The sequence below is a fragment of the Botryllus schlosseri genome, unplaced genomic scaffold (genome assembly GCF_051294905.1).
Source record: "Botryllus schlosseri isolate E-star unplaced genomic scaffold, Bs_hap1 Bs17a, whole genome shotgun sequence".
In the NCBI taxonomy this organism is placed as follows: domain Eukaryota; kingdom Metazoa; phylum Chordata; class Ascidiacea; order Stolidobranchia; family Styelidae; genus Botryllus; species Botryllus schlosseri.
Window position 1 is genome coordinate 2655347 of NW_027648626.1, and position 27143 is coordinate 2682489.

General features: G+C 41.4%; 4 protein-coding genes across 4 annotated transcripts; all 4 read left to right on the forward strand.

Annotated features, from left to right (window-relative positions):
* Positions 1–530: 530 nt before the first annotated feature.
* On the forward strand, positions 531–2703 carry LOC145459763 (chromosome-associated kinesin KIF4A-like). The gene is made up of 2 exons (XM_080338313.1): positions 531–2641; positions 2694–2703. The coding sequence occupies exons 1-2, from the start codon at positions 531–533 to the stop codon at positions 2701–2703; spliced, it is 2121 nt and encodes a 706-aa protein (XP_080194439.1).
* A 13-nt stretch (positions 2704–2716) lies between these two features.
* LOC145459623 (uncharacterized) lies at positions 2717–8718 on the forward strand. The gene is made up of 4 exons (XM_080338197.1): positions 2717–3104; positions 3698–3815; positions 4317–4448; positions 8472–8718. The coding sequence occupies exons 1-4, from the start codon at positions 2718–2720 to the stop codon at positions 8684–8686; spliced, it is 852 nt and encodes a 283-aa protein (XP_080194323.1). The 5' UTR covers position 2717; the 3' UTR covers positions 8687–8718.
* Positions 8719–16641: 7923 nt separating this feature from the next.
* Positions 16642–18814, forward strand: LOC145459764 (chromosome-associated kinesin KIF4A-like). Its single transcript, XM_080338314.1, has 2 exons — positions 16642–18752; positions 18805–18814. Exons 1-2 carry the CDS (start codon positions 16642–16644, stop codon positions 18812–18814), a joined length of 2121 nt encoding a protein of 706 aa, XP_080194440.1.
* A 13-nt stretch (positions 18815–18827) lies between these two features.
* On the forward strand, positions 18828–24829 carry LOC145459609 (uncharacterized). Its single transcript, XM_080338193.1, has 4 exons — positions 18828–19215; positions 19809–19926; positions 20428–20559; positions 24583–24829. Exons 1-4 carry the CDS (start codon positions 18829–18831, stop codon positions 24795–24797), a joined length of 852 nt encoding a protein of 283 aa, XP_080194319.1. The 5' UTR covers position 18828; the 3' UTR covers positions 24798–24829.
* Positions 24830–27143: the final 2314 nt, after the last annotated feature.

The window sequence follows — 27143 nt, forward strand, 5'->3', positions numbered from 1 at the left end:
TTACAATAGTGTATTACATTTTCACAATGTGTATGGAATGCCAATCTGCAAGTTCCGACAATAAAGGCGTACTGGGAAATAAATATTATACCCCTATTTCATGCTGCTGCCCGCCGCGTCATCAAAACTACGAAATTGGCCCGCGATAAAATTGGAGTTTGGGACCCCTGATCTAATCGATGATACTCTTGATGCTCTTATGTTTTGCGTCAATTCAATATCACAAGGACTAAATGTTATTTGTGTAACTTGTATGTCTATTTTACTACTTTTCTAATCCCGGGATTGAGGAGCGAAAATCCCGGGAAATCCCGATCCCGGGATTTCAAATTTGATCCCGAAGTCCCAACCCTAGATTACACGTCATCGCTCCTTGAACCCTTTCTAAAGTCCTGGCACGCACTAAGCCTATATGAAAAACTGCAATCAAATGATTTTTCTTCAATTTCCAGGTTATTTTTATCATATCTGAGTTTGATAGTTGAATCACTCGAGCAAAAATAATTGTGACAAGTCCTAATAAAGGTATCATGGCCGTCGACTTCTCAAATCGCCCCATTTCCATCCCTGTGAAGGCCGCCGTCCGAGGACGGCCTCTTATTCAAAAAGAAATCAACGAAGGATGCCAAACGTGCCTGGAATTCATACCAAACGCAAACCAAATTGTGTTACGCAAAAGCAGACCCTTCACTTTCGACCACGTGTTCGGCGGCGACGTTGGACAAGAAGAAGTCTACAACACAGCCGTCAAGAAGTTGACGAAAGATATCTTCAAAGGGTATCACGCCGCTGTTATTGCATACGGACAGACAGGTAGCGGAAAGACTTATTCGATGGGTTCCGCACATTCGTCTGGCGAATGCGAGGGCGAAATGACTGGCGTCATACCCCGTGTCATTTCTGATATCTTCAAATTCATAAGCGAAAATAAAGACTGTGAATATACCGTTAAGGTATCGTATCTCGAACTATACAAAAGAGATTTGCATGATCTGCTCAATCCCAGTTCAGACCCGAGGCAATTGACTATTCGCGATGCCCCAGATGGGGGTACCGTGGTGAGTGGCCTGTCGGAGGTCACAGTCAGTGATTTGCAATCAACGTTGCGTTTAATGGAACAGGGCAATTCTAACCGCACGACGGCTGCTACCGCGATGAATTTGGTATCGTCGCGATCACACGCAATTTTCACGATCATACTGGAATCGGTCGCAGCGCACGACGCTAACGATAAAATTGCCTCGAAATTCCATTTAGTCGATTTAGCTGGGTCAGAGCGCGCCAAACGCACAAAGGCAGAAGGCGAGCGCCTTAAAGAAGGTATCAAAATCAATGAAGGACTGCTCGCCTTGGGTAACGTAATCAGCGCTTTGGCGGATGAAAACACTCGCGCCGGCCATATCAGGTACCGCGAATCCAAACTTACACGCATATTACAAGGCTCTCTTGGAGGAAACAGCCATACATTGATGATTGCATGCGTATCTCCCGCTGATTCAAATTACAAAGAAACATTAAGCACTCTATGTTACGCGGACAGGGTGCGTAAGATTAAAAACGCGGCTGTCGTAAACCGTGATCCCCGACCCCAAGCAATGCTAATTGCGTCTCTGCGTAAAGAAATTACAGAGTTGAATTTGCGATTGCTCGAAAGGGGGGACTCAGCCGGGCCGACTACTTCACGACGACATTCGTCGGAAAGCTACGACCGTATTTTGGAGGAATTGGAAAAGGTCAAATCTGAAAATATGACTTTGAGCGAGCATTTGCAAGAGGCGCTGCAGTACCAAGCCGGCATGTGCGAAAAAGTGATCGTCACTGAGATCAGCCGTGATCAGTACAAAGAAAAGCTGAATGATTTGACGGACGCTGCGAAAAGCGTGGCGGAAAAATTTCAACACGCAGGCTCGTTTAAGGAGAATCTCGCCAACGAATCGGACAGGAACTTTTTCTCTGAACCGATGCGTTTTTGCGAAAATGCGACTGGAATTCAAATTGACGACCCAAACCAGACTTCGGCAGCGATTCTAGATAAGCACGTCAACGCGACAGAAATCGGGCATAGCGCTGATGTTACAGAAGGTAACCTGAAGCTTTCCGATAAAACCATTGAGTCTAACCACGCCATGAAAAACGCAGACTTAGGCAAACAGTTACAGAGTCTGACGAAAACTCTCGCTTTGAAAGAGGAGATTGCTAAAGAAATGGCTTCGAGCGACACACAGATGGTCGCGATCAAGGAGGAATACGAAAAGAAAATGCAGCAGCTCGACAAGGACATACAGAATTTGGCGCAGGAAAAAGCGAATTTGGAAGAAGCCTTGCAGAACGCGAGGAAAACTAACGAGCTCAGCGAGAAACGGCGTCAGCGAGTGAAAGAGCTGGAGGCGCAGATTCAAGAGTTGAAAAACACACTGCAGCGGGAGGTAGCAAAGTTGTGGAAAATGACACAAAAATTGAGCGAGAACGAAAGAGAAAAGGCGGAAAGCGACACACAGATGGTCGCGATCAAGGAGGAATACGAAAAGAAAATGCAGCAGCTCGACAAGGACATACAGAATTTGGCGCAGGAAAAAGCGAATTTGGAAGAAGCCTTGCAGAACGCGAGGAAAACTAACGAGCTCAGCGAGAAACGGCGTCAGCGAGTGAAAGAGCTGGAGGCGCAGATTCAAGAGTTGAAAAACACACTGCAGCGGGAGGTAGCAAAGTTGTGGAAAATGACACGAAAATTGAGCGAGATCGAAAGAGAAAAGGCGGAAAGCGACAAGATGTTGCGCGGCGCTCGGAAACAAGCACAGGAGATGGCCAGCAAGTTTGATGAAGAGAAAACGAGCATGCAGAAAAGCCACCAGGACGAGATGTCGTACTACGTGAACAAGTTTGGTTTGCAAAGCGTGGACGCAGAGGATGAGACGGTGACCACGTTACGCGGCCGGATCGCGGAACAGCAGGAATTGGTGCGGACTTTGCAAGAGGAGAACAAGATACTTCATAGGAGGCTGTTGCGGAAAGAGATCGCGACGCCGTTGAAGAAGCCGATGTTTTTCAACCCGGTTGAAAATGTGGGGTCGTTTTGCTTGGAGAGCGGCGCTGAAATGGACGATGTGAGTAGTTAGGTGTGCGTTTGCTCGTCAATATGACTGCAGACTTGTACAAACTACTTAACTCCAAATGAACTGGAACTAACGACCTTTTCAAATCCTTTTCTAAGCAGATTCAATTCCGAACCAGCTCATTAGATTTGATTTTATCAGATTGGTTTTGGCGGTTTGAACCGTCAAAACCTACTTTCTGGCTATGCCAATGTTATTTATGTGGTCACTGAGCGACCAATGGCTGCAATAACATCTCACATGACGATTCACTCCAGACGATGCGTGTTTTCTGGTTGCTCAGCAGCTAGGCAGATTTTTTTTAATGCGCAACTAGGACTAGTACTCGCTAGTCGCTTTTCATAATCGGTAACTAGAACTACCGGTGCTGCCGGTTAGTCATATCTCAGCACCGAAAAACATATGGCTCAACGCTGTGAATATTCGTGGAATAATGTTTCTGTCAGGTAGCGATTGACCTTTGCAACACGATCATGACGCGCTATCTAATGGCTGCATAAATACACACATTTCCCCTACCCTTAATGGCCGCTGTTATTAGGCGCTGGCCACTGGCATATTATATAATTCTGTCCGTTGTATAGGAATACGTCTTGGATGAAGACGAGGAAGAGGACGATTGTGACCCCACGCCCCGGAAAAGGCCCAAGAGAACTAGCGGCAGTGGTTGCTCCTGTAGGACCTTGAATAATACTTGTAAATGTAAGTGGCTCACACTCCGGATCTCCTGCTAGGGAATGAATTCTTGGCGACTTTCAACTGTGGTCTCACGCTGCTACATGCCGTGACTGCGGCCTGCCACTTGACATAAGTGTTGGGGTGACTAGGCGTATCCAAAAATCGAGAGAGACTCGTACAGTTTCAGTCAATTTTTAATTCATCAAATATTCTACTTTGTAAAGTCACGTGATCAATATTTGTCTTTCATTTACTGGATTCCGTTCATCTTTTCAATACATGTCAGTTCCGCAATGACAGACAAAACGGTTTCGAAATGCCCTTAGCTGCATAAGGGCCTGTCCGGCACTCATGTCTATAAGACCAAAGTCATTCCTTTCTTGGCAATTTCAACGAGATTTGTTGACTAACTTCCAAATGCTCAAAATTTATTTTTTCTTTCACAAATGCCAATGGTGTATTTATACTTGTATGTGAATTCTGATTGTTTTGTGACGGTTCGAGCTGTCAATTGTAACTATTCAGACGCATATGGCGGCTGCGTAAAGAGAAACCGAAAGTGCGGCCCTCGCTGCGGATGTGCTGCTGACTTTTGTACTAACCGTGAAAACTTTGAAGACGACAAGGGCCAAGAGAGTTCTGCCATGAACGTCGATTGTGAGTAATATACGCAAGTTCAAGTTTCCACCCGAATTCTGAATTCATTAGATTTGCAGTAATCCGTGTGAGCACGAACCGTATCTGAAAATTGACTTGCTAAATTCGCAGTCAATGCGCCTAAATCCCACCGCATTAATTTTACATCCTTATCCTTCCCAACTCTATATCTGATATTGGCTCGGATTCATCGAGTGAATTTAGATTTAAACTCCTGCAATTCTATGTCCTAATTGGACCAAAATGTGTTTGTATTCCTTTTGTATCACGGCCATCGGGCTAAGTCAGAATTATTCAAAGGTTGAATGTAAATTCCGTGTCCAATTCAGTTTGCCTGGAATTTTGAATCCAAATCTGACCAAATTCGTCAAAGTTATTTCCCGTCAGAATCTATACCCCGCCTGTGCGGAAAATTATCGAGACGACAGATTTCGCATACTCGGAAAGGGTCGCTCACACTTTCATTTGTGCGCCTTGGAGTCGACCTTTATCAAAATACACCAGCCAAGGCTGTGTCAACAAAAAGAGTTCGTGTATCATCTAAAAATAGTACATTGAACGCTCTCGTATTCGACATTTCGTGCTGGTGACGTCATATTTTGTGTTACGATTGTTGATATACGCTGTTCTTTCGAATTCTCTACTAGTTGCTGACGATTACCCCTGACGAGTGTCAGCCGAAAATATTCGGGTTCATTTTAATATGAATATGCTATTCAATTGTATATTGAAGTTCTGTACCTCAAAGAAGCTGTTCAAAAATGGTTATGTATATCGCTGGAGAAAATAGATATTTGTAAACATTTCGAAGTCACTGTGATTGACCTTGCTAATCCATCATTTTGTTTTTTTCCACAATCCCCAACAAAACCTCTCTAAACAGCAAAACCTTTGTATATCAGTAGGCTATTGGCGATCGAGCAATTAAAATGAGTCTGTAAAGTAGGATATTCCATCTCAGACGGCCATTATGTTGATGCGAATGGAGTTTTACTAGTGATGAAGCGAAACTGCCTCGTGATCTTCCTAATTTAAATGAACATAAATTAGGTTATCAACTATTTTGCACAATTAGAGGCTTCCCGGACCCCCTGAAAATGCTTCGCGGATCCCGGTTGAGACCCGCTGCTCTAGTAGCTTCACAAATCACTTTAGTTGGAGTACCAGACTACCACTTGTCTGCACCGTATGCCTGTGCCATTAATTAAAATCGCCATAGATTGCTTGTAATGAAGTACCTCTACTTTTTTGGAGTAGATTTGCCTACTTACGCGCACTACTTGCTCAAATGGATATTCTTTTATAGTAATTCTACTTAATCAGTTTTTGAGGCGAAACTACTCGCGGAATTGTGTGAAGTAAATCCTGTATCCTGTCAGCAAAATTTATGCGTCACAGAATGAATCCAAGTTTGCCAATCCGAGAAAGACGGACATGAAACTACTTGCTCTGTTCGGTCCTACATACATTTGCGAGCATGAACATTAACGAGACAACGCCGCGTTCCAATATAACTATTGTTCACGGGCAGTATTTAATAAGGGTTTCTACATACGACATGCAGCCAGAATTCAAATAACTTGTTGACAACTTTGACCGACCAGAGACGTCCGATTGACTTCACCAGCTATTGTTATTAAATTCATTAAATACTGTTTTTGGATTCTGCTTTAAACTGCTTTAAACTTACAGTTTACATTAAATACGATTTATCCCTTGTATAGGGTGAGAAATAGCCTACGCGATTAATGTAGATATTATGTAATCCGGCCCGCCAAGTAGGCCCTACTTCATTTTCCCATATCCGTCCCGCTGACCGGAGAAGTTGCCCGTTAGGGTGGAGTGAAAAATGAAAATTTTTGAATTTCAAAAAAGGGTCTTGATATGTGGTGCCAAATAGTAAACAAATAAATTCTATCATAATTTTGGGTTCGTACACCCTCTAGTGCAGTGGTTCTCAACCTTTTTGGCTTCGCGGACCCCTTTTGACCGTCACGGACCCTCGCGGACCCCCTCAAGTTTTAGTTCAATTTTAGCTCTATTATGGTGCTACCTTCATCTGTCTTGTGCAAATATGAACTGTAGGCTTGTGATAAACAGCAAAATAATGATTTTTCTTGAAGATAACATCATACTATTTATGTAGAAATTGGTGGACTTCTATTATTTCAAAGCTAATTTTGCTGCTGTATTTCTTGGAAGTACGTGGTCGTGTGTTGAAAATCCGCGTCTTCGTTTTGATATGAACGAGGAGTGGCGAAAACCATTTCCGCAAAGATAGATGGAGGCTAATGCAATGATAACGCATAACGCTTCCGACGATATTTTTGGTGTGATCGCAACATTTATGGCACCAAAATGAAGAAACACATATTTTATGAACATATCACGTCCATCATCTAGAGCAGGGACGGGCAACATACCGACCGCGGGTCGGATTCGGCCCGCAGAGAGTTTCTACCGTCAAAGTGAAATCCTAATCTAAAAGTATAGACAAGTTCTATGCTCCAACGAATGGATCCACGGTTTCCAACCAGAGAAAGACTGTCATGAAACGACTTGTTCTGTTCGGGTTTACATATATATTTACGAGCAAACATTTTCGACCATGAACAATTGAACATTAACAAGACAAGGCTGCATACCAATATAACTGGTAATATGAATTTCAGGGTTGGAGCGTAATGCTTTGATAGCAACGAACCACTCCTTGTTCATAAAAAATCACTCTTTTCGATAGTATTAGGATCTTGGTTGTTTTCACACCCTATTTAGCGTCCACTTGCAACGTAATAATTTTATTTATTACACGAGCTTTCGGAGCTCCGCTCCTTCTTCAGGTGTCGATAGGGCATCCGCAATAAGAATGCGCCAAATCTGATAGCCGAGCTATCAGAGCAGGTATATCATTGTCCGATTTATGACGAGTGTCAGCCGAAAATATTCGGGTTCATTTAAATATGAATATACTATTGAATTGCATATTAAAGTTCTTTACTTCCAAGAAGCTGTTCCCTGCATTGGGATAAATTATGGAAATACTTTGGAAATTTTTATTTCAATCGACTGTTCACTAATTTGATGAGACTGACAACTTCAAATCGAGAAGGTTTCGCAGACATTACGAAATCACCCTGATTGACGTTACTATCTCCATATTTTTATTGTTTCAACAAACGCCAACAAAACGTCTCTAAACAGCAATATGTTTGTATCGGCACTTCAGCACGTTATTTGAAAATTGGCAATGAAAATGAGTTTCTACGCCACGATAGTCCATGTCAGACGATTATTCTGATGATATGAGTCATGAGGTTTTACCAGTTGTGGTGCGAAACTGCCTCATGCTTTCTCAAATAAAAAAAAATGAAATAAAAATTTGGTTATCTACCATTTTTAAAATTTAGAGGTCTCGCGGACCCCCTGAAATTGCTTCGCGGACCCCCGGTTGAGAACCGCTGCACTAGAGGGTGTACGAACCCAAAATTATGATAGAATTTATTTGTTTACTATTTGGCACCACATATCAAAACCCTTTTTTGAAATTCAAAAATTTTCATTTTTCACTCCACCCTATTGCCCGTCCCTGCTGTAAGCTGAATACAGTTTCGAAGATTGCATAGTATGAACAGCTTGATGTGTTTGCTATTTCGATAGCAGCAACGTCGGATTACCTGGTAAAACTATGCCACCTCTCGACCATATCTACTAACTACTTTTTCTAACTTGAGTAGTTCTCGGACCTTTTATTTTCCTATAGTTGAAGTAGTTTGCATGTCTTCGAAACTTCTACTTCTAACCGAATAGAAGTTTACAGTGTTACTTCTGTCTGAGTAGCAACTTTGACCGCCTAAGGTACAAGCATGCATGTGTGTCTTCATGCACATTGCACAGTCTCGCATGTCGTTATGCCAGAGTGTTCAAATGTTGTTGAATCGCATTTTGACTTTATATCTTCGTCAGTAACTGCGATCACGATCACAGATATTGTGTTTCAAACCGGTGTCATTTCCGTGCATTCAGATGAAGCGAACACTACGTTTGACGTTAAAACAGTCGTGAATCTCTGTCACGAGTCGAAGTTCTCAACAAAGCCAGATTACTTCAGCCCAACAAACATAGAAAACCATCCCGACATCATCCCCCGTACGCCGCTGGAGAAATCAGAACGAACCACGGCGGGAAATAAGAAATATAAGCGGTTTTATTTCAGCTCACCGCTGCACGACACAAATTAACGCGGCATGCTGACTTGTCGCTTCTCAACTTGATTTTCCATTTTGTCGTTGTGGTTCAGACTTCAGAGTACGATTCCGGATGCTCTGTCGTGATCTACTGAATTTTTCTTCATCTTGTTATTTATACAAAATCTCAATTGTCCTCTTCTGAAATCATATAGATTAGCGTTTGTTGTTTATTAATGTGTTCGTGCACAGTGTTTTGCCGTTTGTATTTGTCGCATTGTCACAATGAAAGTCGGCTTGATTGCTTCCATAACCTCCAATCGCATTCTGTTCGTGTATCCGTACAACGAGGATGAGTGAATGATTTGAAAGTAGAAGGGTAGTCATGGCCTTACCAACTTATGTTAGATTGTGAAACTCTTATGTGTAAATGTAGAGGTATATATTTATTTCGTCTACCGATGATGCCAAAATGAATAGAACTCATATAAATATGCAATATTTACCAAACACAAACAGTGGTTTATCGGTATTGACTGGTACCGGCGATATGATCATGACGGTCTTTGTGTCAGCCGGAACCAGGGCAAATGGTTATTTAAATAGATAACCTCATACCGTAATAACGAACCAGGGTAAGCTAATACAGAATGTATCTTACAAAAAGCAATAGCAGCAATAACAAAGAATACAATATGAAACACATAACAGTTACAGACAGTCACAATCAATATGCAAAAAAGAACAAGTAGGTTGAGGATTTATAACTGATAATGGACATTGTACAAGCATTGACTAGTATTTGCTCAGAAGAGAGTCCATCATCCCTGTCCTAAACGAATTATAATTGGAGCTTTTTAGGTGTGACGGAATTTGCTTGTTCCATACATCAATCCCTGCTCGTTTAAATGGAGGGAAACCTCTAGATCAGAGTGGGACATAAATAGGTTGGCGATTGCGGCAGACCGCGTGTCAGGACTATGGACATCTCTACAGTATTGAAAATAGTTCTGTAAGGATACAGGGACTTGCAGCTGGGCAATTTTATACATTACTTTGGCTAGTTCAAAGATATAGATATCACTAACTTTAAGAATACGGTACGCAACTTTTTGCAGTATGGATCAAGTCGACTATAGAGTGGTATTCGAGCAATAGCTCTTAATGCTTTGTTCTGAACGACCTGAAGCTGGTTCAATAGGGTTTTGGTAGCAGATCCCCCAATTATAATACCATACTGTAGGTGGGAATGTGTGATCGAAAAATAAAGAGTACGGAGAAATGGTTTTGGAACTATTCGATTAAGCTTCTATAATACACCAAATGTTCCGTGAAACTTTTGTGCATACATTGGTGATATGATCATGCCATGTTAGACCTTCATCTATATGAATTCCAAGGTATGGTACAAGGTAACAATATTAATGTAACTCCAGTCTCAAACATGATGATAACAAATCATCCAGGTTCGTAGGCTACAATTCTCTATGTTGATCTACCAATGGAGGGCAAGTAACCCTAGTATTTGTAAACAGAAAGCACCTTCTTACTCACATCTACAATCCAACCAAAAGCTTTTTCAGTCTAGGGATCTATTGATCAGCTTATCAGATAAGAAACAGTTGTATGGATTTGCAGGTAGCAATATGGCATCATTCGATTGATCCGTCCCACAAGCGATCAAACAGAGTAGAATTAAAATAGGTATGTTTTTTGCCGACAGTTTGGAGCAAAGAGACAATACAATCTCGATGATCTGCACAACCAAGCCAATATAAGTCAAAAGATACCGTAATAGATCATTGATCTGTCATCCGAACAACGCATTTGTCCATAATACGAATGCACAATTTCCAAATATAGCATGACTAAACCACCGAAAATCACATTTAACAGAAATATACTGGAACGGGAACCACAACATGCCTTGAACAAAACCGGGACGAAGTTAGCCATCAAATTCTAGCCATCAAAAATAAATATCAGAACTACTGTGTAGAGTACCGCAGGTATCGGATGTATCACCAGGATCAAGTTTCCGGCCATGCCGCGGGGCAGCCATCGGCCACATACGATGTTTCGACGTAGGTTACGGTGAAATACTCATTAAATTGCCTTCAAATCAATAAAGCGCATAAATACTCGACTGATTTTATCGCATCACGTCATTTTTGAAACAACTAATAAAGAATATAAGCACGACTAGCACCTCAACACTGTTAACTCAACACAGCTATCTCGCGAATGACTATCTCCATCATGAAATTTTCACAGCTGCAAGGTATCGCTCTGCTGCAAACGAAATTTCGCAAAATGTAATTTTAGCACACAAAATCTGGATTGGACAAAACAAATATTGCTCCGACACGCTAAACGCCGTACCTCAAATGTCTCTAAACTATATGATACGCTCAACTAAACAGTCACTAAACTTAGAATCGAATCCATCTTCTCCAAACTAGAGACTGTGGCAATGAATGGCGTTCACATATGTATAGTTTGCAGGCAAATCTGACACCACACAAATTGTCAACTATCTCCAAGTGGCGCATTCAAATTTCTCACGATAAATATTCGACACCGATTTTCAGCGATATCGAAGTGGCGCAAGGTGTCCAACGGGCCCGATACGTTCGTCTGCTCAGTGATAAAAATTCAAATTTATTCACGAAAAATATTCGAAAATTTTCAAACTATAACCTGTGTCAAGGAATGACTTGCAAATATCTATAGCTTACAGTTACGCCAAGCAGCACACCAATTTTCAGCGATATCCAAGTGGCGCAAGGTGTCCAACGGGCCCGATACGTTCGTCTGCTCAGTGATAAAAATTCAAATTTATGCACGAAAAATATTCGAAATTTGCCAAACTATACCCTGTGTCAAGGAATGACTTTCAAATATCTATAGCTTACAGTTACGCCTAGCAGCACACCGATTTTCAGCGATATCCAAGTGGCGCAAGGTGTCCAACGGACCCGATACGCTCGAATGCACAGTCATAAAAATTCAAATTTATTCACGAAAAATATACGAAAATTTTCAAACTATAACCTGTGTCAAGGAATGACTTTCAAATATCTATAGCTTACAGTTACGCCTAGCAGCACACCGATTTTCAGCGATATCCAAGTGGCGCAAGGTGTCCAACGGGCCCGATACGTTCGTCTGCTCAGTGATAAAAATTCAAATTTATTCACGAAAAATATTCGAAAATTTTCAAACTATAACCTGTGTCAAGGAATGACTTGCAAATATCTATAGCTTACAGTTACGCCAAGCAGCACACCAATTTTCAGCGATATCCAAGTGGCGCAAGGTGTCCAACGGGCCCGATACGTTCGTCTGCTCAGTGATAAAAATTCAAATTTATGCACGAAAAATATTCGAAATTTGCCAAACTATACCCTGTGTCAAGGAATGGTTTTCAAATACCTATAGCCTGTAGTTAAACGTAACAGCACACCGATTTTCAGCGATATCCAAGTGGCGCAAGGTGTCCAACGGGCCCGATACGTTCGTCTGCTCAGTGATAAAAATTCAAATTTATTCACGAAAAATATACGAAAATTTTCAAACTATAACCTGTGTCAAGGAATGACTTTCAAATATCTATAGCTTACAGTTACGCCTAGCAGCACACCGATTTTCAGCGATATCCAAGTGGCGCAAGGTGTCCAACGGACCCGATACGCTCGAATGCACAGTCATAAAAATTCAAATTTATTCACGAAAAATATACGAAAATTTTCAAACTATAACCTGTGTCAAGGAATGACTTTCAAATATCTATAGCTTACAGTTACGCCTAGCAGCACACCGATTTTCAGCGATATCCAAGTGGCGCAAGGTGTCCAGCGGACCCGATACGCTCGAATGTACAGTCATAAAAATTCAAATTTATTCACGAAAAATATTCGAAAATTTTCAAACTATAACCTGTGTCAAGGAATGACTTTCAAATATCTATAGCTTACAGTTACGCCAAGCAGCACACCAATTTTCAGCGATATCCAAGTGGCGCAAGGTGTCCAACGGGCCCGATACGTTCGTCTGCTCAGTGATAAAAATTCAAATTTATTCACGAAAAATATTCGAAAATTTTCAAACTATACCCTGTGTCAAGGAATGGTTTTCAAATACCTATAGCATGTAGTTAAACGTAACAGCACACCGATTTTCAGCGATATCCAAGTGGCGCAAGGTGTCCATTGGGCCCGATACGTTCGTCTGCTCAGTCATAAAAATTCAAATTTATTCACGAAAAATATTCGAAAATTTTCAAACTATAACCTGTGTCAAGGAATGACTTGCAAATATCTATAGCTTACAGTTACGCCAAGCAGCACACCAATTTTCAGCGATATCCAAGTGGCGCAAGGTGTCCAACGGACCCGATACGCTCGAATGCACAGTCATAAAAATTCAAATTTATTCACGAAAAATATTCGAAAATTTTCAAAATATAACCTGTGTCAAGGAATGACTTGCAAATACGTATAGCCTACAGTTAAGATCAGCAGCACCCCAATTTTCAGCGATATCCAAGTGGCGCAAGGTGTCCAGCGGGTCCGATACGTTCGACTGCTCAGTGATAAAAATTCAAATTTATTCACGAAAAATATTCGAAAATTTTCAAACTATAACCTGTGTCAAGGAATGACTTTCAAATATCTATAGCTTACAGTTACCCCTAGCAGCACACCAATTTTCAGCGATATCCAAGTGGCGCAAGGTGTCCAACGGGCCCGATACGTTCGTCTGCTCAGTGATAAAAATTCAAATTTATGCACGAAAAATATTCGAAATTTGCCAAACTATACCCTGTGTCAAGGAATGACTTTCAAATACGAATAGCTTACAGTTAAGCCTAGCATTACACCAATTTTCAGCGATATCCAAGTGGCGCAATGTATAACCAACCAAATATTAATAGCAGTGAGTGATATTAAATGGAAAATAATAGTGAAATAATAATAAAATTGTGTGAATAAATGTTTTTTACAAATGTATGTATCCATCAATCTGGATACGGCGGTATGAAATATCGACAAAAACGAAATTAAATGATACGAACATTCAAACAATAGTAAAAGAATAAAAGAATAAATAATAATAAATAATGAAATTATGTAAATGAATAATTTCAAATGCCTATAGCACACAGTACCTTTACAGAGTACCATAACACCAATTGTCAGTGATATCAAAGTGGTGCAAGGTGTCCAGATGCGTGCCATGAACCAGGAAACTAAATTATAACTGACACACAATTATCATGAATACAATCATAGGATCATACTAAATTTCAATCTCAATGAATAAATGAAAATAAAATGATAATAAATAATACAAACGGGCCAATGAATGATTTCAACATACATATGGCATACAGTCAGGCCATAATAAATTGTAGCAATATTCGAGTGGCTCGAAGGTGCCAAACACCATCCACTAAGTGAGCTCATCTACTCGTCGCACAGGAATGACATTGCCATGGTTTAGCCTCATTTTCCTGTACTTCTTTCGGAATGGTCGTTGGAGAACATCGAGCATGAATCCATTCCTTACAGGAAGAGCATTCAACCATATCACCGTGCATTGTGACGTATGGCAGTTTGCAGAGACAGTAAGTCTTCACAGAAATAGTTGCTCGTGGTTGTGGAGCTTCTTCAACACTGCTATGCATTTTTCGAACAATGTTGTCCTCCATCATACCACGACAAGTTCTTCGCAGTTCGGCCTCAGTGAACTCGGCGCATTCGGGTCGGACGTCGAAACAAATGCAAATGGCATAGGCGATTGCCAGCACACCGCAGTTTCCTGAATTAGTTTGTTGTTGGACATCAGGGAAAATCATCTTCACATCTTGTGTGTTAGGACGGAGAAGTTTCGCGATGACGCATTGCGATGCCGCGTTGTAGGCATGCTTGTTATATGCGGAATCGTATACGCACACCTCTTGTGAGTTCGCAGCAAAATAATTTGACACTGTTACCCAATGATTATTATTGACGTTAATAATTTGGACAAATTTTGAATTCGGTGCATACGATATATCGCAATCCATTGTGTAGATGCTGCAACTGGAAAAGCCATCCACGCTTGGAAATTTCCTTGACATCATCCACATCAAATGGTCAATGATATCTCCATTCAGCCATGCATCCGCTGAATCTAGACTGCGTTTGCATGCGATGGAGACTTCGGTCAAACGGGGAGCGAGGAATTTTTCTACTTCGAACCGCCTATTGAGAGGCACTGGATCTGACGTGATTAGGTCCGATTCATTTGTAGTTTTGATGATTAAAACTCCACGAAACGACTTTGAAGGAGGTTGGAGATATTTTCCGACGGAAATATTTGGTGGGTTGTGTCTTCTTCGTTTTTTCCATATTTCTACCTCCTCCGCATTGCTCTCTGATGGAGTTCTATGAATTTTTGGATTTTTTTTGCTTCTTGAAGGTATCATATAATATGCCGAAATACCAAGTGCGATCTCTCAATCTAACATCCGACTCGGTTTATACAAGTAACGTACATACAAATTATGATACGCATTGGATTTTACAGAGGAGCCATGTTGAGATGATTGCTGTTTTTCCCCTATGGAATCTCATTTTATTTTTTGAAATGAATCCTGCGTGATGAGAGCTTTTCTGCATAGATTAATCAAGTAATTAAACAGAAAGTTTATAATTTTTTCTCGGATTTATAATAATTTCATTACAACGTATTACACGTTTTCACGTGTTTTGGAACTACGCTCTGCGCTCAAATTGAAGTCAAATCTGTTGAAATGATTTTGGCGGCGGGTATAGGCCCGCAATCCTATCCTATATAGGTATAGCCATTTCTTTAGAAAGCTACTATATGCCGACTGCAGCTAAAAGATTTTTGTGAAAATAGTACCATTTCACTTTCGATATACATCTCTTTGTATATAGAGATTACACTAGCGTTGGGACCCCGGGAAATCCAGATCCCGGGATCCCGGGATTTGAAGCAATCCCGATCCCGGGATTGGTCCCGATGAAATCCCGGGATTTGTGAACAGCATCTACCAAGGCTTATGTAGCGCCATATCTCTTATTTTGGCAATAAAGCCGTGTCACAAACTCGGCTGATTGTCTAGAACAGTGGCCTCAAACACGCGGCCCGCCAGAACTGTTTTTGAGGCCCACGTCGGCGTTTTGACTTTTCAAGCATTCGACAATATTAAACTCGAAAATTTCGGATTTGAGAACTTGAAAATTCATACTGAAACCACTCCAAAAACCTGAATCGCTATCACACATCAAACGTCCACCATAGCTGCTAAATTATAATGCGACAGCCTTTACAATGACACGATGCATTTGTCGTCTCGCATGGTTTCTAACTGTCTATATAACTCCTTATGTCACCAAATTATGCCAAGCACAACAATATTTTTAAATGATATTGAAAAATATGACTTTTTCGTGGCAACCGTGAATATTACAATAGTGTATTACATTTTCACAATGTGTATGGAATGCCAATCTGCAAGTTCCGACAATAAAGGCGTACTGGGAAATAAATATTATACCCCTATTTCATGCTGCTGCCCGCCGCGTCATCAAAACTACGAAATTGGCCCGCGATAAAATTGGAGTTTGGGACCCCTGATCTAATCGATGATACTCTTGATGCTCTTATGTTTTGCGTCAATTCAATATCACAAGGACTAAATGTTATTTGTGTAACTTGTATGTCTATTTTACTACTTTTCTAATCCCGGGATTGAGGAGCGAAAATCCCGGGAAATCCCGATCCCGGGATTTCAAATTTGATCCCGAAGTCCCAACCCTAGATTACACGTCATCGCTCCTTGAACCCTTTCTAAAGTCCTGGCACGCACTAAGCCTATATGAAAAACTGCAATCAAATGATTTTTCTTCAATTTCCAGGTTATTTTTATCATATCTGAGTTTGATAGTTGAATCACTCGAGCAAAAATAATTGTGACAAGTCCTAATAAAGGTATCATGGCCGTCGACTTCTCAAATCGCCCCATTTCCATCCCTGTGAAGGCCGCCGTCCGAGGACGGCCTCTTATTCAAAAAGAAATCAACGAAGGATGCCAAACGTGCCTGGAATTCATACCAAACGCAAACCAAATTGTGTTACGCAAAAGCAGACCCTTCACTTTCGACCACGTGTTCGGCGGCGACGTTGGACAAGAAGAAGTCTACAACACAGCCGTCAAGAAGTTGACGAAAGATATCTTCAAAGGGTATCACGCCGCTGTTATTGCATACGGACAGACAGGTAGCGGAAAGACTTATTCGATGGGTTCCGCACATTCGTCTGGCGAATGCGAGGGCGAAATGACTGGCGTCATACCCCGTGTCATTTCTGATATCTTCAAATTCATAAGCGAAAATAAAGACTGTGAATATACCGTTAAGGTATCGTATCTCGAACTATACAAAAGAGATTTGCATGATCTGCTCAATCCCAGTTCAGACCCGAGGCAATTGACTATTCGCGATGCCCCAGATGGGGGTACCGTGGTGAGTGGCCTGTCGGAGGTCACAGTCAGTGATTTGCAATCAACGTTGCGTTTAATGGAACAGGGCAATTCTAACCGCACGACGGCTGCTACCGCGATGAATTTGGTATCGTCGCGATCACACGCAATTTTCACGATCATACTGGAATCGGTCGCAGCGCACGACGCTAACGATAAAATTGCCTCGAAATTCCATTTAGTCGATTTAGCTGGGTCAGAGCGCGCCAAACGCACAAAGGCAGAAGGCGAGCGCCTTAAAGAAGGTATCAAAATCAATGAAGGACTGCTCGCCTTGGGTAACGTAATCAGCGCTTTGGCGGATGAAAACACTCGCGCCGGCCATATCAGGTACCGCGAATCCAAACTTACACGCATATTACAAGGCTCTCTTGGAGGAAACAGCCATACATTGATGATTGCATGCGTATCTCCCGCTGATTCAAATTACAAAGAAACATTAAGCACTCTATGTTACGCGGACAGGGTGCGTAAGATTAAAAACGCGGCTGTCGTAAACCGTGATCCCCGACCCCAAGCAATGCTAATTGCGTCTCTGCGTAAAGAAATTACAGAGTTGAATTTGCGATTGCTCGAAAGGGGGGACTCAGCCGGGCCGACTACTTCACGACGACATTCGTCGGAAAGCTACGACCGTATTTTGGAGGAATTGGAAAAGGTCAAATCTGAAAATATGACTTTGAGCGAGCATTTGCAAGAGGCGCTGCAGTACCAAGCCGGCATGTGCGAAAAAGTGATCGTCACTGAGATCAGCCGTGATCAGTACAAAGAAAAGCTGAATGATTTGACGGACGCTGCGAAAAGCGTGGCGGAAAAATTTCAACACGCAGGCTCGTTTAAGGAGAATCTCGCCAACGAATCGGACAGGAACTTTTTCTCTGAACCGATGCGTTTTTGCGAAAATGCGACTGGAATTCAAATTGACGACCCAAACCAGACTTCGGCAGCGATTCTAGATAAGCACGTCAACGCGACAGAAATCGGGCATAGCGCTGATGTTACAGAAGGTAACCTGAAGCTTTCCGATAAAACCATTGAGTCTAACCACGCCATGAAAAACGCAGACTTAGGCAAACAGTTACAGAGTCTGACGAAAACTCTCGCTTTGAAAGAGGAGATTGCTAAAGAAATGGCTTCGAGCGACACACAGATGGTCGCGATCAAGGAGGAATACGAAAAGAAAATGCAGCAGCTCGACAAGGACATACAGAATTTGGCGCAGGAAAAAGCGAATTTGGAAGAAGCCTTGCAGAACGCGAGGAAAACTAACGAGCTCAGCGAGAAACGGCGTCAGCGAGTGAAAGAGCTGGAGGCGCAGATTCAAGAGTTGAAAAACACACTGCAGCGGGAGGTAGCAAAGTTGTGGAAAATGACACAAAAATTGAGCGAGAACGAAAGAGAAAAGGCGGAAAGCGACACACAGATGGTCGCGATCAAGGAGGAATACGAAAAGAAAATGCAGCAGCTCGACAAGGACATACAGAATTTGGCGCAGGAAAAAGCGAATTTGGAAGAAGCCTTGCAGAACGCGAGGAAAACTAACGAGCTCAGCGAGAAACGGCGTCAGCGAGTGAAAGAGCTGGAGGCGCAGATTCAAGAGTTGAAAAACACACTGCAGCGGGAGGTAGCAAAGTTGTGGAAAATGACACGAAAATTGAGCGAGATCGAAAGAGAAAAGGCGGAAAGCGACAAGATGTTGCGCGGCGCTCGGAAACAAGCACAGGAGATGGCCAGCAAGTTTGATGAAGAGAAAACGAGCATGCAGAAAAGCCACCAGGACGAGATGTCGTACTACGTGAACAAGTTTGGTTTGCAAAGCGTGGACGCAGAGGATGAGACGGTGACCACGTTACGCGGCCGGATCGCGGAACAGCAGGAATTGGTGCGGACTTTGCAAGAGGAGAACAAGATACTTCATAGGAGGCTGTTGCGGAAAGAGATCGCGACGCCGTTGAAGAAGCCGATGTTTTTCAACCCGGTTGAAAATGTGGGGTCGTTTTGCTTGGAGAGCGGCGCTGAAATGGACGATGTGAGTAGTTAGGTGTGCGTTTGCTCGTCAATATGACTGCAGACTTGTACAAACTACTTAACTCCAAATGAACTGGAACTAACGACCTTTTCAAATCCTTTTCTAAGCAGATTCAATTCCGAACCAGCTCATTAGATTTGATTTTATCAGATTGGTTTTGGCGGTTTGAACCGTCAAAACCTACTTTCTGGCTATGCCAATGTTATTTATGTGGTCACTGAGCGACCAATGGCTGCAATAACATCTCACATGACGATTCACTCCAGACGATGCGTGTTTTCTGGTTGCTCAGCAGCTAGGCAGATTTTTTTTAATGCGCAACTAGGACTAGTACTCGCTAGTCGCTTTTCATAATCGGTAACTAGAACTACCGGTGCTGCCGGTTAGTCATATCTCAGCACCGAAAAACATATGGCTCAACGCTGTGAATATTCGTGGAATAATGTTTCTGTCAGGTAGCGATTGACCTTTGCAACACGATCATGACGCGCTATCTAATGGCTGCATAAATACACACATTTCCCCTACCCTTAATGGCCGCTGTTATTAGGCGCTGGCCACTGGCATATTATATAATTCTGTCCGTTGTATAGGAATACGTCTTGGATGAAGACGAGGAAGAGGACGATTGTGACCCCACGCCCCGGAAAAGGCCCAAGAGAACTAGCGGCAGTGGTTGCTCCTGTAGGACCTTGAATAATACTTGTAAATGTAAGTGGCTCACACTCCGGATCTCCTGCTAGGGAATGAATTCTTGGCGACTTTCAACTGTGGTCTCACGCTGCTACATGCCGTGACTGCGGCCTGCCACTTGACATAAGTGTTGGGGTGACTAGGCGTATCCAAAAATCGAGAGAGACTCGTACAGTTTCAGTCAATTTTTAATTCATCAAATATTCTACTTTGTAAAGTCACGTGATCAATATTTGTCTTTCATTTACTGGATTCCGTTCATCTTTTCAATACATGTCAGTTCCGCAATGACAGACAAAACGGTTTCGAAATGCCCTTAGCTGCATAAGGGCCTGTCCGGCACTCATGTCTATAAGACCAAAGTCATTCCTTTCTTGGCAATTTCAACGAGATTTGTTGACTAACTTCCAAATGCTCAAAATTTATTTTTTCTTTCACAAATGCCAATGGTGTATTTATACTTGTATGTGAATTCTGATTGTTTTGTGACGGTTCGAGCTGTCAATTGTAACTATTCAGACGCATATGGCGGCTGCGTAAAGAGAAACCGAAAGTGCGGCCCTCGCTGCGGATGTGCTGCTGACTTTTGTACTAACCGTGAAAACTTTGAAGACGACAAGGGCCAAGAGAGTTCTGCCATGAACGTCGATTGTGAGTAATATACGCAAGTTCAAGTTTCCACCCGAATTCTGAATTCATTAGATTTGCAGTAATCCGTGTGAGCACGAACCGTATCTGAAAATTGACTTGCTAAATTCGCAGTCAATGCGCCTAAATCCCACCGCATTAATTTTACATCCTTATCCTTCCCAACTCTATATCTGATATTGGCTCGGATTCATCGAGTGAATTTAGATTTAAACTCCTGCAATTCTATGTCCTAATTGGACCAAAATGTGTTTGTATTCCTTTTGTATCACGGCCATCGGGCTAAGTCAGAATTATTCAAAGGTTGAATGTAAATTCCGTGTCCAATTCAGTTTGCCTGGAATTTTGAATCCAAATCTGACCAAATTCGTCAAAGTTATTTCCCGTCAGAATCTATACCCCGCCTGTGCGGAAAATTATCGAGACGACAGATTTCGCATACTCGGAAAGGGTCGCTCACACTTTCATTTGTGCGCCTTGGAGTCGACCTTTATCAAAATACACCAGCCAAGGCTGTGTCAACAAAAAGAGTTCGTGTATCATCTAAAAATAGTACATTGAACGCTCTCGTATTCGACATTTCGTGCTGGTGACGTCATATTTTGTGTTACGATTGTTGATATACGCTGTTCTTTCGAATTCTCTACTAGTTGCTGACGATTACCCCTGACGAGTGTCAGCCGAAAATATTCGGGTTCATTTTAATATGAATATGCTATTCAATTGTATATTGAAGTTCTGTACCTCAAAGAAGCTGTTCAAAAATGGTTATGTATATCGCTGGAGAAAATAGATATTTGTAAACATTTCGAAGTCACTGTGATTGACCTTGCTAATCCATCATTTTGTTTTTTTCCACAATCCCCAACAAAACCTCTCTAAACAGCAAAACCTTTGTATATCAGTAGGCTATTGGCGATCGAGCAATTAAAATGAGTCTGTAAAGTAGGATATTCCATCTCAGACGGCCATTATGTTGATGCGAATGGAGTTTTACTAGTGATGAAGCGAAACTGCCTCGTGATCTTCCTAATTTAAATGAACATAAATTAGGTTATCAACTATTTTGCACAATTAGAGGCTTCCCGGACCCCCTGAAAATGCTTCGCGGATCCCGGTTGAGACCCGCTGCTCTAGTAGCTTCACAAATCACTTTAGTTGGAGTACCAGACTACCACTTGTCTGCACCGTATGCCTGTGCCATTAATTAAAATCGCCATAGATTGCTTGTAATGAAGTACCTCTACTTTTTTGGAGTAGATTTGCCTACTTACGCGCACTACTTGCTCAAATGGATATTCTTTTATAGTAATTCTACTTAATCAGTTTTTGAGGCGAAACTACTCGCGGAATTGTGTGAAGTAAATCCTGTATCCTGTCAGCAAAATTTATGCGTCACAGAATGAATCCAAGTTTGCCAATCCGAGAAAGACGGACATGAAACTACTTGCTCTGTTCGGTCCTACATACATTTGCGAGCATGAACATTAACGAGACAACGCCGCGTTCCAATATAACTATTGTTCACGGGCAGTATTTAATAAGGGTTTCTACATACGACATGCAGCCAGAATTCAAATAACTTGTTGACAACTTTGACCGACCAGAGACGTCCGATTGACTTCACCAGCTATTGTTATTAAATTCATTAAATACTGTTTTTGGATTCTGCTTTAAACTGCTTTAAACTTACAGTTTACATTAAATACGATTTATCCCTTGTATAGGGTGAGAAATAGCCTACGCGATTAATGTAGATATTATGTAATCCGGCCCGCCAAGTAGGCCCTACTTCATTTTCCCATATCCGTCCCGCTGACCGGAGAAGTTGCCCGTTAGGGTGGAGTGAAAAATGAAAATTTTTGAATTTCAAAAAAGGGTCTTGATATGTGGTGCCAAATAGTAAACAAATAAATTCTATCATAATTTTGGGTTCGTACACCCTCTAGTGCAGTGGTTCTCAACCTTTTTGGCTTCGCGGACCCCTTTTGACCGTCACGGACCCTCGCGGACCCCCTCAAGTTTTAGTTCAATTTTAGCTCTATTATGGTGCTACCTTCATCTGTCTTGTGCAAATATGAACTGTAGGCTTGTGATAAACAGCAAAATAATGATTTTTCTTGAAGATAACATCATACTATTTATGTAGAAATTGGTGGACTTCTATTATTTCAAAGCTAATTTTGCTGCTGTATTTCTTGGAAGTACGTGGTCGTGTGTTGAAAATCCGCGTCTTCGTTTTGATATGAACGAGGAGTGGCGAAAACCATTTCCGCAAAGATAGATGGAGGCTAATGCAATGATAACGCATAACGCTTCCGACGATATTTTTGGTGTGATCGCAACATTTATGGCACCAAAATGAAGAAACACATATTTTATGAACATATCACGTCCATCATCTAGAGCAGGGACGGGCAACATACCGACCGCGGGTCGGATTCGGCCCGCAGAGAGTTTCTACCGTCAAAGTGAAATCCTAATCTAAAAGTATAGACAAGTTCTATGCTCCAACGAATGGATCCACGGTTTCCAACCAGAGAAAGACTGTCATGAAACGACTTGTTCTGTTCGGGTTTACATATATATTTACGAGCAAACATTTTCGACCATGAACAATTGAACATTAACAAGACAAGGCTGCATACCAATATAACTGGTAATATGAATTTCAGGGTTGGAGCGTAATGCTTTGATAGCAACGAACCACTCCTTGTTCATAAAAAATCACTCTTTTCGATAGTATTAGGATCTTGGTTGTTTTCACACCCTATTTAGCGTCCACTTGCAACGTAATAATTTTATTTATTACACGAGCTTTCGGAGCTCCGCTCCTTCTTCAGGTGTCGATAGGGCATCCGCAATAAGAATGCGCCAAATCTGATAGCCGAGCTATCAGAGCAGGTATATCATTGTCCGATTTATGACGAGTGTCAGCCGAAAATATTCGGGTTCATTTAAATATGAATATACTATTGAATTGCATATTAAAGTTCTTTACTTCCAAGAAGCTGTTCCCTGCATTGGGATAAATTATGGAAATACTTTGGAAATTTTTATTTCAATCGACTGTTCACTAATTTGATGAGACTGACAACTTCAAATCGAGAAGGTTTCGCAGACATTACGAAATCACCCTGATTGACGTTACTATCTCCATATTTTTATTGTTTCAACAAACGCCAACAAAACGTCTCTAAACAGCAATATGTTTGTATCGGCACTTCAGCACGTTATTTGAAAATTGGCAATGAAAATGAGTTTCTACGCCACGATAGTCCATGTCAGACGATTATTCTGATGATATGAGTCATGAGGTTTTACCAGTTGTGGTGCGAAACTGCCTCATGCTTTCTCAAATAAAAAAAAATGAAATAAAAATTTGGTTATCTACCATTTTTAAAATTTAGAGGTCTCGCGGACCCCCTGAAATTGCTTCGCGGACCCCCGGTTGAGAACCGCTGCACTAGAGGGTGTACGAACCCAAAATTATGATAGAATTTATTTGTTTACTATTTGGCACCACATATCAAAACCCTTTTTTGAAATTCAAAAATTTTCATTTTTCACTCCACCCTATTGCCCGTCCCTGCTGTAAGCTGAATACAGTTTCGAAGATTGCATAGTATGAACAGCTTGATGTGTTTGCTATTTCGATAGCAGCAACGTCGGATTACCTGGTAAAACTATGCCACCTCTCGACCATATCTACTAACTACTTTTTCTAACTTGAGTAGTTCTCGGACCTTTTATTTTCCTATAGTTGAAGTAGTTTGCATGTCTTCGAAACTTCTACTTCTAACCGAATAGAAGTTTACAGTGTTACTTCTGTCTGAGTAGCAACTTTGACCGCCTAAGGTACAAGCATGCATGTGTGTCTTCATGCACATTGCACAGTCTCGCATGTCGTTATGCCAGAGTGTTCAAATGTTGTTGAATCGCATTTTGACTTTATATCTTCGTCAGTAACTGCGATCACGATCACAGATATTGTGTTTCAAACCGGTGTCATTTCCGTGCATTCAGATGAAGCGAACACTACGTTTGACGTTAAAACAGTCGTGAATCTCTGTCACGAGTCGAAGTTCTCAACAAAGCCAGATTACTTCAGCCCAACAAACATAGAAAACCATCCCGACATCATCCCCCGTACGCCGCTGGAGAAATCAGAACGAACCACGGCGGGAAATAAGAAATATAAGCGGTTTTATTTCAGCTCACCGCTGCACGACACAAATTAACGCGGCATGCTGACTTGTCGCTTCTCAACTTGATTTTCCATTTTGTCGTTGTGGTTCAGACTTCAGAGTACGATTCCGGATGCTCTGTCGTGATCTACTGAATTTTTCTTCATCTTGTTATTTATACAAAATCTCAATTGTCCTCTTCTGAAATCATATAGATTAGCGTTTGTTGTTTATTAATGTGTTCGTGCACAGTGTTTTGCCGTTTGTATTTGTCGCATTGTCACAATGAAAGTCGGCTTGATTGCTTCCATAACCTCCAATCGCATTCTGTTCGTGTATCCGTACAACGAGGATGAGTGAATGATTTGAAAGTAGAAGGGTAGTCATGGCCTTACCAACTTATGTTAGATTGTGAAACTCTTATGTGTAAATGTAGAGGTATATATTTATTTCGTCTACCGATGATGCCAAAATGAATAGAACTCATATAAATATGCAATATTTACCAAACACAAACAGTGGTTTATCGGTATTGACTGGTACCGGCGATATGATCATGACGGTCTTTGTGTCAGCCGGAACCAGGGCAAATGGTTATTTAAATAGATAACCTCATACCGTAATAACGAACCAGGGTAAGCTAATACAGAATGTATCTTACAAAAAGCAATAGCAGCAATAACAAAGAATACAATATGAAACACATAACAGTTACAGACAGTCACAATCAATATGCAAAAAAGAACAAGTAGGTTGAGGATTTATAACTGATAATGGACATTGTACAAGCATTGACTAGTATTTGCTCAGAAGAGAGTCCATCATCCCTGTCCTAAACGAATTATAATTGGAGCTTTTTAGGTGTGACGGAATTTGCTTGTTCCATACATCAATCCCTGCTCGTTTAAATGGAGGGAAACCTCTAGATCAGAGTGGGACATAAATAGGTTGGCGATTGCGGCAGACCGCGTGTCAGGACTATGGACATCTCTACAGTATTGAAAATAGTTCTGTAAGGATACAGGGACTTGCAGCTGGGCAATTTTATACATTACTTTGGCTAGTTCAAAGATATAGATATCACTAACTTTAAGAATACGGTACGCAACTTTTTGCAGTATGGATCAAGTCGACTATAGAGTGGTATTCGAGCAATAGCTCTTAATGCTTTGTTCTGAACGACCTGAAGCTGGTTCAATAGGGTTTTGGTAGCAGATCCCCCAATTATAATACCATACTGTAGGTGGGAATGTGTGATCGAAAAATAAAGAGTACGGAGAAATGGTTTTGGAACTATTCGATTAAGCTTCTATAATACACCAAATGTTCCGTGAAACTTTTGTGCATACATTGGTGATATGATCATGCCATGTTAGACCTTCATCTATATGAATTCCAAGGTATGGTACAAGGTAACAATATTAATGTAACTCCAGTCTCAAACATGATGATAACAAATCATCCAGGTTCGTAGGCTACAATTCTCTATGTTGATCTACCAATGGAGGGCAAGTAACCCTAGTATTTGTAAACAGAAAGCACCTTCTTACTCACATCTACAATCCAACCAAAAGCTTTTTCAGTCTAGGGATCTATTGATCAGCTTATCAGATAAGAAACAGTTGTATGGATTTGCAGGTAGCAATATGGCATCATTCGATTGATCCGTCCCACAAGCGATCAAACAGAGTAGAATTAAAATAGGTATGTTTTTTGCCGACAGTTTGGAGCAAAGAGACAATACAATCTCGATGATCTGCACAACCAAGCCAATATAAGTCAAAAGATACCGTAATAGATCATTGATCTGTCATCCGAACAACGCATTTGTCCATAATACGAATGCACAATTTCCAAATATAGCATGACTAAACCACCGAAAATCACATTTAACAGAAATATACTGGAACGGGAACCACAACATGCCTTGAACAAAACCGGGACGAAGTTAGCCATCAAATTCTAGCCATCAAAAATAAATATCAGAACTACTGTGTAGAGTACCGCAGGTATCGGATGTATCACCAGGATCAAGTTTCCGGCCATGCCGCGGGGCAGCCATCGGCCACATACGATGTTTCGACGTAGGTTACGGTGAAATACTCATTAAATTGCCTTCAAATCAATAAAGCGCATAAATACTCGACTGATTTTATCGCATCACGTCATTTTTGAAACAACTAATAAAGAATATAAGCACGACTAGCACCTCAACACTGTTAACTCAACACAGCTATCTCGCGAATGACTATCTCCATCATGAAATTTTCACAGCTGCAAGGTATCGCTCTGCTGCAAACGAAATTTCGCAAAATGTAATTTTAGCACACAAAATCTGGATTGGACAAAACAAATATTGCTCCGACACGCTAAACGCCGTACCTCAAATGTCTCTAAACT